Source organism: Atractosteus spatula, chromosome 5, assembly GCF_055471065.1.
Source record: "Atractosteus spatula isolate fAtrSpa1 chromosome 5, fAtrSpa1.hap1, whole genome shotgun sequence".
Lineage (NCBI taxonomy): Eukaryota > Metazoa > Chordata > Actinopteri > Semionotiformes > Lepisosteidae > Atractosteus > Atractosteus spatula.
This window is the reverse complement of record NC_142710.1, coordinates 48,449,476-48,467,383: the sequence shown is the minus strand read 5'-3', so window position 1 is coordinate 48,467,383 and position 17,908 is coordinate 48,449,476. Positions and strand designations below refer to the sequence as shown.

Below are 17,908 nucleotides of genomic sequence, written 5' to 3'. Positions count from 1 at the left end.
CCTCTTTAGCTAGTTCCATTTTTATTCCTCTAACTCACGCAATCTCCTTTCAAATTTGATAGAATGGCTACTTGGAGCAGCTCAAAACGGGGTGCTTAGCAAAACAATTTCTTTCATTTCTTAAGAAAAGGCTGAATGATGTATCTGAATTTGGTTCTGAAGATATTTTCTGCTGAGAGCATCACATGAATGCAAAAATCTAAACACTGTTTCAGATAAACCAGGGCTTCAGTGTTTCATTTTGAAACATTGGTTTGAGGAAAGTGTTAAGTTGTTGAGAAAAGAGAATTCCATTATATGTCAATGGAAATGTAGTGATTTGTATTCCCAATATGGTTTTTGAGAGCAGCAAACCTCAGCCATGTAACAGATAGTTACAGATCAAATCTAGCCCCTGTCAGTGTGTGTAATCTCCGTACTCAGAGTGTTAGAGGAATCACCACCTTCTGCTGTGGTTCAATTTCTTGGCAATTTAGAAATGAAATGAAAAAAATGCATTTTTAGGAAACTATATCCCTACATTTCACAGGTTTTCAAAACCCATTAGACTGATGATGCCATAAAATAGTGTTACTTACATTTGCCAAACAAAAAGATCTCTGAATACGTTAAGGAAGAATGTATAAGGTGGAGGTCATACTGCTAAGCTTTTTGAAGCTATGTCTTTAAATTGTATGTCAGGTAGTGTTTGTCACTAATGTGGAAAAAGTAAAAAAAATGTACCATATATACAGTATCAGCACTAATATATAGCATTAGTTTGCTACAAACTAAAGACTAATTATAAAGTAAAAAAAATCCATCTACCCATTTTCAAACTGCTTCTTCCAGTTCAGGATCACGGGGGAATTATCTATCTCAGCAAACAACAGGCACAAGACAAGGTATACCCTGGATGAGATACCAGTCCATCACAGCAAAAAAAAAAGTACAGATATGGTAGCAAAACATTTTACAAGCCACTTTATGGTTTTTATTAGGTAGAGTGGCATTCATAAGAAATTATTTTAAAGTATGGAAAAAAAATTAATTAAAAGCAAGTCACAACATTGTATTCATGAGAATAATGGAACCAATTCAACATTTCCAGACAAAATGGCTTGATCTTATATTGCATACCTGGTGTAGATCTAGATTTGCTGTTTGTGGCAGTTTTTGCATATCTTTAATACTTTATAGTGTATATAAACTAATTCTATGATAAACTCTTTATTTGGAACTCAATTAGTTAAAACCCAGTTGAGAAGTACTCTACCTAAGCAGAACATGCACTTAGCTGATCAAACAAAATTGTTTTTATGTAACCATATATCTAAAAAAAACCAGGATGATATGAGACAGGGTCTTCAAAATGCCATATACTTTCACAACCACTTGTCACAGCTTTAGAGCGGGTGAGCCGATTTAGAAAAATCACTTATTATTAATTAATAGAAAATGAATAGCAACTTTTAACACATCTTCAACTGAAAAGCAAGTAATGTTAATGAAATTGTAATATCTTGTTAGGAACAGTACTGTTTTTCTTACTACCTTTATTATTGCTGCACGGTATAATTAGTAACATTCACTAAGTCAAAGGTATAACACTTAAATTACACATTGATTTCAGTTTAAAGGGCATTTTGAAAAAAAGAGTGACCTGCAAAGACATTGTGATAAATATTGAACAAGCTTTATGATATGGAAGAAATAAATCAAAGCTTAATACATAGCAGTGAGGCATTTTTACCAAAATAATACTTTACAGAGGGCATTATAAATTAGAAACCTTGAATCGACTTAGCTGCAGGAAGTGGGAGTCGATTTTCCATGGCAAACAATAGGGATTCTGTTAATATACTTGGTCTACAAATATATTCAGTGATACTATATCCATGTAGCATTCAGTTTCTCGTTTTGCCGATAGCATCAAAGTGGCAACTACACCATAAGGTACCGGCACATTCAAAATATAGTTTGTACTTTTTCACTGCTTTTTGTGATTGGAAAACGGGTTTGCCTGTGAGCTTTTGACCTCCAGTGCATTTAGTGACAGTTGATTATTTTTAGCTGTCAAGATGAAATGTACCATTTCAGCTGCAATAAAGAGGCCTGTGTACGATTACAGAAACTTGTTTTCAAGTTGAATATTCAATGTCAGTAGAACCTCCCTGGATTTCCACACCTCCATCTTGGTAAAAAAAAACAATCTTTAAAAGTCTTTGGGCCCTAAAGTCAAAGCAGATGGATTCTTAAGATTCTAATGGCTTCTTATTTTAAAGTGCTTTTGCTTCCTGTGAGTTATTTATGCACCTAAGTGTTTTGAACATAGGGCTCTTTATGTATAATGACTATAAATTCCATTATCTAGTTTTTTTTACCATTATAAAAATATAGTTAAAAAATATTCCTGCAAAGCTTTTATAGGTGTCAATGTTTTTATTTTCTAAAAAGGATTAAAAAATCCCATCAAAATATTCAAATCTACTATATAGTAAAGCAGTGGGCTGTTACCTTTCAGTTATGAAGCTATATTCTGTATTTCCATGTGTTGTTAATGATATAATTTGGAGAAGAATGATGTTTTATTTGCAAATCCAAGCTGATGATCTAAGATTGTTCCACAGTTTTAATAACTGGTTGCAAAACATTACAACACATTTACAATATTATATAGCATGAACCCACCCATGCATATATAACAGTCCTAAAAAACTGACACAATTTTATGACAGGATCTGTTAAAGATTCACTGCTTGTTCCTTAATCCTGCTACTCAAAAATGCTACTCATTTTCAAGAACTGAGAATCATACTGTACCTCAAATATGAAACAGAGGGCACAAGTGGAAACTACTTGCCTTTAAAACGGAGAACAGGGGGGCACAGTTGTGGAGGTATGGAACGAGCTACCCCAGCCATTATACTGAAGTAGATATCCTGGTTTGTTTCAAGAATCAGGTCGGCAAGCCCTCTGGATCAATAAACAACTAAATCTCCCGGATGGGCTACATGGACCAAATAGCCTCCTTTCATTTGTAACCATTCAAAGTTCTTATGCACTGAAATGCAATCATGGATAAGTACAAGAAGTGTGGCCTATTTACGGTACATGTAAAAAATGAACACTAGGTTTCAATACTGTACATAATTCAAATCACAGATTTGTAGTTGGCTAAAATTATTCTGTATATACACATATATTAAGAATGTATATTATTAAGGATGACCAAATGCTTCCAGTGAATGCCTGAGGCTGATGGCACTTTCGTCTAGATCTGGGCTGCATGTGTGATGAAGCCCCAGATTTCATTATCTCCATAGCTGAAATAAAAAAAGCACTAGGGAAAGCAATGATGCATGTTGGACCTTGTTTTTCTTTCAAAGCAGACAATTTCCCACAAAAGAAAAGGGTTAAAAAAACAGTGGCCCTGCCCTCCGCTCTTCCCAAGGGCAGATTACTTTTCAATAGACTCAAAAAAATGTTCATCAGTTACAGGGAATTGACTTGGGAAATAAAGTACATCAAATCACAAAGTATAAACTGAAGTATGAACTGAATGTTCCAGAACTATGCAGTACAACGTGGAAATTACAGACACATAATTCCTGCATCTACTCACTTTGTTGCACTGCACATTTTCAGTAACACACATTCACCAGTAGCGGGGGTACAAAATCAGAAAATTAATACATAATGGCAACATGGAACTAATGCAAAACTAACCACGATATTAATTACCTAAACCAATATATACTCAAGTGTGTTTCCTTGCTTTCATGTTGTGATCTCCAAGCTTACTCCATCATACATCCTACATTACACGAGACAGAAAACTGAAGCTGAATTCCATTAATGTGAGCTGAATATAGTTTAGGCTAAATGCCGATAGAAGAGACAGTACTTTTCCTCACCTCTTCAAAGCCAAGATCTCCAGACAAAATGAGAAAAGTCTGGGGGCTTACTGAGAAAGCAGCTAAGTCAACATAAAGTAATGAGATCTTATTTACCCAGCTGTTAGGAAATGATTAGATGCTTAGGTCCTGATTTACCCAGCTGCATAGAGAACCCCAGCCAATACCATTTCAACCTCTGCGCACTTTTCTGTAGAAGTGTATAGCTTAAAATATAAACAAATATATTTTCCATTTTGACTAACATCATACAATAATTCCAACAACTTAAAGCGCAATACAAAAAGAAACATACTGTTTCTCCCAAGGATGCAGCAACCATGTGTGTGACTGGGGCCACATATGGGGAGTCAGAACTGCCAAGCAGGGACTTCACACATTCATAGGTGACGAAAAACGCAGCCGCTGAAATGAAGCAGAACCATTCTGTTTAGGACCAATTAGTTAAATTACAGCAATTAATTAAACTGCTGGCAGTGAAAAGTCTGTTCTTGTTACGCCTGTGGTCTAAAAATTCATCTTGCTCCTCCATACTACTCAGGAACAACAGGCAACAGACCAAATCCTTCCTGGACCACAAACCCCTGTCCTTCTAAGTGAGATGCTGTGCACAGAGGGTTACAAACACAACTTCATTTGTGAAAGCAGACAATATTATACATTCCTTTTTTATTCTAATTTTGTTTTAGGTACCTTAACCTGTCGAGCTTGTATTTGTTCACAATAAGAAAAACAAGATGGAAGAAGACAGATTACAGATTTAAGTGTTATGTAAAGTCATGATTTCATAAACATTTCTCAGTTCTTAAACTGAGTTTTGTGGAAAAACTATCACACAGGATACAGGATCTAGACATTTTCTGTGTATTTCATATGTGGCTAATTTTAATGTTTTGCTGGTCTAGATAGTCCTGTGTCTGTACTTTGTGCCTTGTGTAAAAACTGGAAATGCACTGGCATGATCCTCTCAGCACTAAATGTCAGTTTTATTTTTCTAGATCCAGTTTTCACCTACCTTCTCATTGGAACCCAACTACATGCATACCTGATGGGCACTGTGAGGCACATTGAAAGCCGGAATCAAAGCTTTAAAATGTTGCTGCTTTAATTACAGCAGGAGAAGAAAAACTACTGAAAGGCATTCTCTAACATAGTGGTAGGGCAATCCATAATGAATAATAAATACACCTTTATTTATCAACGTATCAAACTAATAAACATTAATAATTTAAAACTAAAATTAGGCACAGTTGTAATTTAAGCGGCAGATATGGCATAGAATGGTGGAGAGGCCTCTGGACTTACAGGCTGTAAAAATTATTTGAGCTCAGTTGTTCCAGTCAGCCAGCCCTATGACCTGGGATCAGCCCTGCTGGGGATACTTCCTGTGATGAACTGGGTGTACTTCACCCTAATAACCAGGGTGAGTTCTGATCTGATGCGTCACTATGCTCTGTTATGGGCTTTGCCTCTGCCTAATAATTTAGCATTTCATTTTAACAGCTGGGTGGCACAGGAACACAATGGTTAGTTAGCATTGCTGCCTCGTAGAACTGGGGCCGGTAACTTAATTCCAGACCTAGGTGGCTGCCCGTGTGGAGTTGGAATGTTTTTCTTGTGTTTGTGTATGTTTCCTAAAAACAAACTGGTAGGCTCAGTGGTGCGTGCGTGCGTGCGTGCGTTTTGCAATGGACTGGCACGGTGTATCCTGCCTTTCTTGCCTTAAGACAGGCTGTATCCCGCCTTACCTGGCATACTTGCAGGCACCTCACTTACTTAAAAAGACAAATAGCTCTAGTGTGGAGACTGAAGGCTCACCAGTAGGAAAAGACCCCACAGCAGCTGAAAGGACTCCAGAGTAGACTCCTCTGAAACCACCTGCTTTATAAAAGCCGTTTTGACTCTGTAGTCTGGTTTTGACGGTGTCCAGTGGATATAACACCAGGTCAACACACATCCCAGCGCAGCCCCCTGCCTGGGAACATAGACACAAATAAACAATGATTTATCTTTAATGGCTGGAAAATACAAAAAGGTGCAAAGAGATACAGTAAAGAAACAGGAGTCCAACAAAATTTACACAGAACATTATTCTGCATTTCTTACATGAAGTAGTTCAAGTAGGGAGCTGCATCAGCATGCGTAGGCTTCAAAGGAACAAGTAAAGGTTTATGCCATGCTGAAAAGAGAAGAAATGTTTCAGCTGTGGAGCCTTCTTTGGGCTGTGAGTGGGTGTCCAAAACGTTGCATTTCTTTTCTTCTCTTTTCAGCATGGAATAAACCTTTACTTCTTCCATTTCTTACATAAAGGCTGCTTTCAAGTGTTTTGCAAAAAATATATATTTTTTAATACAAAGACATCTTATTAAAACATAACACTGCGCATGGTTAAGAGTAAAAAGCATATTAAGGGTACAACGTTCAGAGTAAAAAATATTTAAATATGTACAGCTAATAGTATCAAAACTCAATGACAAAATCTCATGATTACACACGATTGCAAAAAATATGTAAACTGAATAAAGCCTTTTTATACAATTAGAACCATAGAAACTGTGTTTGTGTGTGCAGACACAAAAGGCCCTATATACATGGCTACAGATCTTTTTAATCCATATATCTATTTTGCATTAACTGATTCTTGAGTTCTACCTACAGCGCATCAGTATGCTTGCCCTGAAGGGAGACAAATCGAACTTAAAATACTTTTATCCTAGTGAGAAACTCATTACATCTTGTGGTTTCTTGTCCATTAATACTGATTTTGGAAATCTTGGTGACACTTTAATTTTTAAAGATCTACTGCTGAAGACAGTATTACAGAGAAGTCAGGAATGTCACAGGTTTTTAATTAAACTAGTCAACAAACAAATTAATAAACTGATGCATCTGACAATGCACATGCAAAACTGAAGAAAAGTAGACACTTTGAAATTCTGTCAAAATGCACATTTTAAAAAGTCCACATTGAGTATGAAGCACATTTTTTGTTGCACAATGTAAGAAATAAGCTGAACATGAACACTCATCTTTCAGAAGACGATTAAGGAGCCAGTTCCCTGCTTTACTTAGTTTAAATGAGCATCACAATATACTAATAACTTGTAACTACAAATCATTGCAGGCTGTTATTATTAGGAAAATGGTGATCTTTTATAGCATTTACACTGACATTTTATTGAACACATAACATTTCTTGTGAGATTCTGTCCCACTGCTCTTCTTCAGCCAGGACAAGCACATTCCTGTTCACTGGTCTCCAAACCATAGTTAGATACCATACATCTTCACCCTCCACATGGTCAATGGAGCTCAAGTCTGTTGAGTCAGGTCTCCTTCACATAATTATAACACTGTCATCTTGCAAGAACATCACTGATACACGAGTGGAATGAGAATGTGTGGTGTTTTCACACATCACATCAGACTAAGCCTGCAGTACGTGAAGAAGACGTGGTCCAAAGATTAGTGTTGCACCATGAAGTCAGCTTGTCAACAAGCACGACAAATGGAGCCACAACTAGACACATCTACCACCACACTTGGACCTCCTTATTGACTGGGCTGTTATTAACAATAATTGAATCATTTATGGCATCATTCTGCTTGACTTTGCCACTGCCACTGGTAATATCCATAACGGTAGCCTACATACTGTAAAACACTGATTCATTGTTCAAGAGAAATAACTCCATTATCAGCAAGGCCTTCTGAAGTAACTTAGTCAAAGACTTCTTTCTCTGTTTTTCTTTTCTTGATTTCTTCTGGGCTGGATATTCAACTTATTAAACTTATTAACTTATTAAATCACTTCATCAGCCGTGCCTAATCAACCTCAATAATGAGGACTTACGCAACATTTAAAGTCTCTCAGTGTATCAGTCAAGAACAATCAATGTACCAAAAGTATGCCAAAAATAATATCCAAAATCTTAGTTATTCTAAAAACCAAGATGCGTAGTGTAAATCTCGATTTTCAGCATAAAATTAAAAGTTTTGCCTCGTTGATTTTTTTAATGTTTCTTGTTAAAATACGTTCATTCCCCATACGAAAATGAATCCCCATTCCTGAGTGTCTCTTATTCTTGAACTGACTAGACACTATATCTTTGCTCACTTTTTCCAGGTAATTAGCTGAAAATTAGAGTATAATTGTGTAATTTTTTAATAGCTAAAAACAGTCCAAACATCGTCAGATTCAAACAATGAAGCCGCAAATCGACGTTAAATGACTGAAACGAAAAAGTATGTTTTTCAGTTGGTGACATTTACTTTTATCTGCTTTTAGGTTTTGATCAACAAGTAAAATATTTCACTTGTATCACAGACACATCCAAGGGCTTAAAGTTACAAATAAAAAGAACATTTTATTTTTGATAACTTGCTAAACGCCTTGGTTGCACAGCCTTGGTTAAACACTTTTATATTCACAAACATGTCATTAGACTTATCTGCAGAAACCTCTTCTCGTATTACACCCTGTAGCATCGCACAGGTCACGTTTTAATTCTTAGCGTTTGAGAAAAACAATTCTATTGCGTTTACCACAAGTGATGCAGAGAATTCTCTTCCTTCCATCTTTCACGGAGCTAGCACAATCCACACTGCACTATCCTTCACCTGCATTCTCACAGATCTTACTCAATATCCGCCAGATTCAGTCAAAAAAAAGCATTGACTTAAGGACGCCGCCATGTTGACGTGACCTCAGAGGCAGTACATCCGGGACACTAGCGTATAATCAACAACTCCACGTGTTTCTCCGGGAATGTAAAAATACGTTTAATATTTTGCGGTATGCGTATACAGAAACGAGGGCATATGTTATATTACTGTTACATGTATTGTTTAGGGGAGAGTAGTACCACGAAATATGTCTACAAGGACACTGGAATCTGGTTGACTACAATATTGTAGTCAAGGTTATTATTGAAACAAAATAAACATTTCCCTTTCTCCAAACTCTGGCCTTAAGGCTACAGTGTTCCATTTCGTTGGGTTTTTTTGTGAAAAGGAAATAAGTCCGGTGCTATCCTGTTATGAAAATCTCGTGGTTCTTTTGCTGAAACACTGTTTAAGTTTTTTAGAAAGAAGTGAGCTGGAAATGTAAAAGCCATGACTAACTTTTTTTTTTTTCCAGCTGGCAGGGGTCTGGAGACTGAAAATCAAACTCTCTTCGGCTGACGCTGTTTTGGAGACCAGTTTATACGGGGTGTAGTACAGGATTACTTGTACCCGGACAATGAAAGTGATCGAGGAAGAGAAAACAAACTAAAAGTTCCTTTCCGTGACAAATCCACAGCGAATCGGGGCAGTCTTGAAAGTGACTTGGCTTTATGAACAGGTATAAAATACACAGCAGCTCAAAATGGCCTTAAAGGGTTTGTAGCTGTTTGGAAACTGCTATTCTGTACTTATTTAGGCGGTTTGACCTTTTCTGATGGGCTGCTTGATACGAGGCTGAAGTTGGCTTCTTATTCGCGTTTTTCGTTCTACCTGAAATGCTGCTGCTGTGAAGTTAGGCATTAGGCTGCCCAATAATATTGTCAGGATAACTAAAAAAATATCGTGTAAGGTAACAATTTAACATGAAAGCTATTACCCCGTAATGTATGATTTGCATTATGTACTTGCTTTGTCTTTTGTTTCCATAATTATGTCCAGTATTCTATATCAAATGAAAACGTCTGAGTGTTAAGCTAATCTGCTAGTGCTGTTCTGATTGGACTACTTGTTGTAGTAGTAGTAGTAGTAGTAGTAGTAGTGATAATAATAATAATAATAATAATAATAATAATAATAATAATCAATTATTATTATTATTATTATTATTATTATTATAACAAACCCCTATTTGTTTTCACAATGCTATCGTTAATAGTTAGAGTGACCCAAAATCGGGGTTCTTTTCTGACGTTACATGATGTGTTTTGTATATATACGCATCATTCCTATACAAATTCCTTGTATTATCATTGGTAAATTACAGACTTGTTTTTCTATTTTTCTTGTAAACAGTCCTTGCCTGTTAAATGTTTTAAAAGCCAAACTGAAAGCTGTCAACGTGACACAAATATAGATTTAAATGAGACAACTGTTCTGAATGTAGCATCTGCACATTACCCGAAAGGCAATTGTTCCTAATAGGCGTCACAGTAATTCAGAGCCTATTCTAAAAGCATAGGGCAGCAAGGTGAGTTTATGTCTAGGATGAGACACCAGTCCACCTCCGGGAAGATACACAAGGAGAGTTAAGTGACGTCAGTTAACCTAGCCAGCACGTCTTAAGGAGGCAGGAGGAGATCCATATGGATCTGTTTGGAATTGAATCTAAGACTCCGAACTGTGAGTCTGCAATGGTAACCATCATGTCTGCCTATTCTGCTTGTACATTGATTTCACAATAATGGAAAAAAAATTATATTAACACAAACATGTCTTTATGCAAGTATGCAACACAAAACCCAAAACAACACAACACAAAAAAAAATAAAACATTAAAGCTTCCAATCTAGTTACAGCAATATTTTATTATTAATAGTACACTTAGACTTCTCTTTATTTATTTGTTATCTGTGTATCAACTGTAAGTGAAACCAGACCTCTTAGCTTCAGTTCTCACCAGAATTGGTTTTATTTTGTTAAAAACATTCACTTTCATTCATAGTAATTTCAAGTTCATGTTTATTTGCCATTCCACCCATATAGAAGTATACAGTAGAACGAAATATCGTTCCTCCTCGTCCCCGGTGCAAATACAGACAGGACAGAAAGGACACTGACATTCTGTAGACATTGTAGACAGGATACACATAGTGCAAAGTGCAGATAGTGCAAATTACAAGGTAAATAACACAATATACACAACACACTGGGGGGAGTTAAACCCTGTATCTGGATTTGGAGTGGGTGTAAGTAGATTCCAGGGTGTTGAGTCTGACAGCCTGCAGGAAGAAGCTGTTACAGAGTCTGGTGGCGCTAGCTCGTACACTGTGATATCTTTTCCCATATGGTAGGAGGGCAAAGAGATTATGGGAGGGGTCATCTACTATTCTGGAGACCCTGTGTATGCAGGGTTTGTGATGACAGAAATAGAAGGGAGGGAGGCTCCAATGATCTTTTCAGCTGTTTCAACAATTCGTTGCAGGGTCTTGCGGTCTGAAGTGTTGCAATTCCCAAACCAAACAGTCATACAGCTGGTCAAGGTGCTCTCAATGGACACTCTACACTTTCTGTAGAAAGTGGTAAGAATGGGCAGAGGAAGGTTTGTTTTCCTCAGTCGCCACAGGAAATGGAGATGCTGCTGTGCTTTCTTGACTAGGGAGGTGGTATTGAGGAACAAAGTGAGGTCATCTGTAATGTGTACACCAAGAAACGTAGTACTTCTAACTGTCTCCACAGGGGAGCCATTGATGTACATTGGGAGTGATCAGCGTGGGCCCTCCTGAAGTTAAGAGATAGGTGTTGTTTGTGCACCAGCCCACTAGTTGCTTCACCTCCTCTCTGTATGGTGACTCATCATTGTTGCTAATGAGGCCCACCACTGTCGTGTCATCAGCAAACTTGATGATGCAGTTTGAACTGTACTTGGCAGTACTGTCATGAGTCATCAATGTGAACAGAAGTGGACTGAGCACACAGCCCTGGGGGTTCCAGTGCTCATTGTGATGGTGCTGGAGATATTATTACCGATCTGGACTGTCTGAGGTCTCTCGGTCAGAAAGTCCAGAATCCAGTTACAAAGGGAGGTGTTAAAGTTCAGCAAGCTCAATTTTTCTATTAGCTTCTGGGGGATTATTGTATTAAATACTGAACTGAAGTCAATAAACAGTATTCTTACATAAGAGTCTTTCTTATCCAGGTGGGACAGGGCCAGGTGAAGGGCAAGAGATACAGCATCATCAGTAGACCGGTTGGGGCGGTATGCAAACTGAAGGGGGTCCAAAGGGGTAGGGAGTCTGGACTTGATGTGGCTCATGACTAGTCTCTCAAAGCACTTCATGATAATTGGTGTGAGTTCCACATGGAGATAGTCATTAAGGAAGGACACGGCTGACTTCTTTGGCACTGGTATAATAGTGGTGGACTTGAAGTATACGGGGATGACTGCCTGGCTCAAGGAGATATTAAAAATATCTGTGAGGATGTCGGCTAGCTGTACTGCATATTCCTTGAGCATGCGACCAGGTATATTATCGGTTCCAGCAGCCTTACATGGACTAACTTTGGCTAGTATCCTCCTTACATCAGCTGCAGACAGGAAAAGCACCTGATGGTCAGGAGAAAGTGTGTTTTTTCTCGCAGGCACAATGTTCATTGCTTCAAATGATAATCATATCCACTATATACTGTATACTGATGGTCCATCTCAGTCTGTCCCAAGCCAGTCCGGTGTGACGTCTACGAGGTGTGAGCGGAAGGTCTCTGACAGGACACCTTGCTCTAAGGCCAGCAGCATGGAGCCTCACCGTCCTGTCACCGATGCGGGCATTGTGTCTACCAGTAGTTTCAGCAGCAATATGGGTGGCAGATCTGAAACTATCTCCCAGATGAAACTCTGATGTGTCGGTCCTGCTCTGGTGTGGTCACTTGAGGGTGACTGGATCTTGGTCCATAGTCATCTATCCTGCCAGTCTGCTGAAACCTTCTCTGCAGTCAGGACACAGTGTAGCAGCATACTCCATAGTGTTGCGCAACGCTGGCACATGATATGCCTGCCTGCAGCATGCCAATGGCCCTCTCCCTTGCTTCTGGTGACATTTGAGGCATTATGGAAGGCACAGGAAAGTGTGGCCTTTTTCCTGCAGTGACTTAAGCTTTGAATTAAGGCCCTTTTAAAGGTGACCTGATCAGGCATTGTTTCACCTGGACCTCTTTGGGTAAAAATGCACCTTACGAGCTTTTGTGTGATTGGCAAGTTGTAATGCCTCACTGCACAGGCTGTATTGCTGGTCAGAGGGCTTAAAACAAATTGACAACTTTTTGTGAAAGTACATAAGCTATAGCTATAGTATTCTCATTCCAGAAAATGTTGCATTTCTTTTTTCCATTAGTATATATACAGTATATTCATGATATACTATAACAAGTACAGCGGGCTATAATGTTTTGACTAGTATTATTAAAACTATACACTGCATTGTGTTTTCAGCCAAACAATTAGAATTGGACTTCATAGTTTAATGTTATCAGATAAACCAAGCAGCAGTGGTTCTGGTCAGTACCAGGTACAAGAGACATCTAAAGTGCTGCACTTCATTGGTGAACAAATTCTGTTTTCTTCGGAATCATTTATAAAATGGTTTGTCCTCCTTGATGAAACATGATGTCATTATGAAACCAGTTAGAATTTATTTGATAAGGAAATGAATGTGAATATGCAAAAAAGTTATAAAAAAGAGTCCATGCAAATGGAAATATGAAAAATGAATAGTAAGTTGCAAGAAATGGCTTTACATTTACAGAAAGTTACATTAAAGGTGGCTTGCAAGAAACTAGTTATAATTCCCTAAATGAAAAAGTACAGTTTATTCCAATTGTTTCTTGTAACTTGACATGGATGCCTGACATCTCTGGTGTTTATGGCAGGAGTCTTTGTAAATTGACTGTTATTTAATGTTCACAATGTTTTTGTTAAATGAATAAGGAAGAAAGGGAATGAATTAAAATATATCATTAGTGTTACACAGAATGTAAAAACAGAAACAGAAGCATACAAAATAAATATGGTTTTGTTGCTGCTTTTCATAGAATTAAACTGATTATTTTTGCTTGACAGTGTAAACTTAGTACAACAACAGGAATCATTATGAACTTGTGAAGAGGGTTGTGGGATTCTGCACCCAGCTCTCATAAAAGCATATTCTGGTGTCTGTACTTTTGTAGTAATGAAGTGAAATAACAACAAAATACCAACAGTAAATAGGAATCAAGCTTGGGAATCTACAGTGTATACAATGAATATGGAGAAACTACTTTAAATCTACAGAAACACAATGAAAATTTACCGTGATAAAAGAAAATATGGTATTATTCCATAAAAACTAGAAACTGAGCTAAATACCTTAGTGTTCCTGAAACAGTTAGAAAATGACCTTCAGATTTTGAAAACATTTTTTTATCTTTACACCTTTAACACTTGGTTTCAATTTGTCAAAGGAGACAAAAACACAATGTTAAATTTCACATCTGAAACAGGAAGAAACCTCAGGCCTGCTTCTGTGGCCGAGTTGAAGACCTCTTGGGAAATATAGATGCTACAACGAAGGCTCTGCTTTTGGCTGTGTGAAAAATCTGAGATGAGGAGACGTTATTACTTGTGCGTGCTTCTCAGTGCAGGAAAAGCAATGAACAATCATCTCCACCTGACATAAGATGTAGCGAAACCTATCCACATGTCTCCTTGACTTTAATTTTAAAAGACACTTGGAATGAACAGCGCCTGTTCGTATTGTCTTGATTTAGAAATAACCTTATGTTTTTTACAGCCAATATAAGCTATTTATTCAGATGCGTTGTTACATGTTTTTTAAAAATATTTTGGAGTATCCATGCCTTTTCAGTAATAAATGACACTAAAATGTCCAGAAGGTTTTCTTAGTCTTAGATTAAAGTGTATCATACTCTGCAAACTTTCTTAATCATTTTTTCCCCAAATTCTGAATGAATGGAATTCACATTACAGGCCCCTTTTATTTTTTTACTCAGTTTAAAGAGAGAAAAGTCATTGCATTGTGTTATTAATGTGAGAAGTGTCTTAACAATCATAAGGATGGAAAGATCCTTGATTGTAGTGGTGCCATTGTATTTTTTCCTATATAAAACATTGCCTTCTATGTAGGTATAAACTGCTAATATGTTGTGCCTATTTTAAAATTTCAGCAATGCACGTTTCTTGTTCTTTCAGTCCTGTAACCCACAGACATTAAGTCAGAACAACTGATGCACTGTGTACTTTATACATGAAGCAATCTTCCAATGTTTTCACGCCATGAACTGCCCTTTGTTTCAGTGACTGTTTGAAGTTATTGGCTTCCTTGACAGCTAGGCAGCTATGTAAATATGGAAAAAGCTGAAGGCGTTTGATGTCCTGTCAAGAGTTGTAGCTGCAGTTTTTAACAAAACTGTCTTAACCCTTTACTTTGTGTGGGCTGAGATTTAATCTTTGCAGTTTATCACCCTACCACTGTGGGGAACGAGTTTCCTTGTAATGTCATTTAAACATGCATTCACCGGATCCTTGAGTCTGTCTATCACCTGTTTAAAGCTGCTGGCTCAGGCCACCTCTCTTCCACGTTAGAAATGGAACAAAAAACGAGGCCACTGATTACTTCTCAGCTGTGGCACACTAGGTAATTGTAGGCCTCAGCTCCAGCCTGTCTCAGACAGAAAGACTTACAATTGGTAATATTTTGAGTTATATACCTGTCACTTAATAAGAAAGTGTGCACAGTTTATTTACATTCTAGATAATTTGCTTTCTCAAGGATTTCTTGCTGTGGGAAGAAAGTGGTGTAGTGATTAGCATTGCTGCCTCATCATGTTTAATTGTCTTGTGTTTAATTCCTAGGGTGCTAACTGTGTGGAGTTCCTATGTTCTCTCCGTGTTCATGTGAGTTTCTTCCAGGTGCTCTGGTTTTCTCGCAAACTCCAAAGACGTACTGGCAGGATAATTGACTTTTGAACAAAACCAGCCCCCATGAGATTGTATGCCTGTCTGTGTTTACAAACTCCATGCAGATAGAACCCCCTCAGGTTTGGAACTAAACACAGGGCCCCAATACTGTGAGACAGCAAAGCTCACCACTGTGCCACTATACTGTATATGCAACCTATTTTGATAAATCAGTACATTGGGTGTTTGACAGTGGGTGTTTGCAGTAATATTAGAATAACATAATGACATTGTATAGTACTCTGTGTTCATGGTGCTGAACAGCCCAGTTAGATGATGCCCTACCAATATTATTATTCTTTGCCATCCATTTATAGGCAGTTTTAGTTCTTTTAAATGTCCAGTGTAGCCCATGGCTGAATTCTGGTTGAGAATCACTGCTGTATAATGTCCCATTGTGCTGCTGATTCCTAGACACACTCATTCTGTTTTATTTAACCTGTAAAGTACTGTTCTTCCCTGGGATCCTATTGTGGGGAGGCTTGTGCAGTCTTATCTGCCATTTTTCACTGTAGCTGGTATGCCACTTCCAAACACGCTCTGTGGCATTGTGGTTCTTTTATTTATCGCCTCCTGTCAAATGAGCAGCAGTTCTCCATTAGGGGGGGCAGCACCCCGTATTCATCTGAGCCACAACGATGTCTTAAATGAGCAGGCCTTGTCTGGCTCCATGTGCCCAACATTCATCTTCTTGATGTGTTGCTCAGAGGGATCCCTTTGGTCCAGTGGAACCAGCTGTGGGAAGAAAGAGATTGGCTTTTGTCTCTCCTTTCCCGTTCCATAATGTACAGAGAGCAAAAATTAAGTTTGTTTATTCCTTGAAGTACCGTAATAGCAGACTGAAGCCCTTAGACATTCTAGGGAATACAGTTTAATCCATCAAGAAACTGTACCTCCAAGGGTATTATTGTACCCTTGGAGATACAATTGTATTTTGCTTATATTTAACTTTTATACTTTTTTTTATTCTGTTCTTGCTGTTGTAGCTCCTTGTTTTGCATACTGAGAGTATCTGCACACGAATGGCACTATTCACTGTATTCTAGATAGGTATTTACTGTAACCTGCTTGCTAGGTTGTTTGCTGAACTGCCATTTTAAAAATTCATGTGTGTACGTTCACGTAAAGGTTAGAAGACCTTTACCTATCAATCCAGGTTAATAATATGCCAGGATCGTTTTGAAAATTATTTTTAATATCTGTGGGGAAAAAAAGACCCGTTTTTTTTAAACTACATATATAAATGTTCCTTGGTGCGTATGACAGAGAAATATTTGACCAACCTGCAAAACAAGTGTTCATAATATTGTCAAAAGCGCTTCCTGCAATATGACATTAGAACATTTTTTAAATTGACATTTTAAGTTTTAAGATTCAAACAAGGTCATTTTGTCCGTCTTTGAAAGTCATTATAATACTAATTACGTTTCTTGTTCCTTCCCTAATAATAGTGCTGTCCACAGGTCAGCCAATTTGGGCTGAATTGATTTAATCTTATGGGCAGGATTGATTTTTGTCAGTTTGTTTCAGTGATGTTTTTGTCCCCCAGTACTAATCAATGAGGTAAGAAGGTAATCTATCATAATGTCATATCTTGTTCTTTGGTTAGCTGTTGTTGTTTATACATCATAAAATACATTTTAAAATATGTTCCTTCTGTCTCAGATCCACAATGCACCATCATTTGCGCACTCAATATGATCATTTTCCTTCAGTGGAAACAAAGAGGAAAGATATGTGCAATGTTTCTTCATAATTCTTCAACGTTCTCTCCTCTTTAAAGGCATTTGTGAAAAGGCACTTTTTAAATTATTTGAATTTATTGTTTCACATCACAGTTTTTGTTTTCTCTCCTTGCTATGCTCAATTTATGTTCATTCTTAAAAATCATTCAAATGTACGTTTTTCAAACAAATCCATGTAGCGTATCATATCCTTTAGTTTTCTACTGAATTTTTCAGCAGTTAGATTAAATATGAGATAAAAACTATTATTGTTTCTGTGACCGACTTTTGGACAAAAAGTGTTTGTTTTGTTAAATGTTCTGTATAGCATTGCGTCGAATAAGTGAAGGTAAAATTCACCATAACCGCAGTTCCAGGTTTTAAATGTATATTTCTCGCAGTCATTAAAAATCCTCAGCGATTTCTGTTACTGGATGTTTGTAGCCACCTGGTGGATTGACTGTGAAGTGTCAGTGAAATGAAGTATTCAAGAGTAAAGACACCTGCTTCCAACATAACAGGGGCAGCTTTGTTTTGTAAAATATATTTTAACTATACACAAATATTTTAAAGATTAAAATTCTTTACAAATAGCAAAGGTGTTTAAAAATAAT

General features: G+C 37.4%; 1 protein-coding gene across 1 annotated transcript in view; it reads right to left on the bottom strand.

Annotated features, from left to right (window-relative positions):
• slc25a26 (solute carrier family 25 member 26) overlaps positions 1 to 8,610 on the bottom strand; it is a 64,645-nt gene extending 56,035 nt beyond the window's left edge. Inside the window, exons 1-3 of the mRNA XM_088916122.1 lie at positions 8,442 to 8,610; positions 5,715 to 5,871; positions 4,192 to 4,301 (exon numbers count right to left, since the gene is read on the bottom strand). Coding sequence (XP_088772248.1) covers positions 4,192 to 4,301; positions 5,715 to 5,871; positions 8,442 to 8,474 — 300 coding nt within the window. The 5' untranslated portion in view covers positions 8,475 to 8,610. The remainder of the gene's footprint in view (positions 1 to 4,191; positions 4,302 to 5,714; positions 5,872 to 8,441) is intronic.
• Positions 8,611 to 17,908: the final 9,298 nt, after the last annotated feature.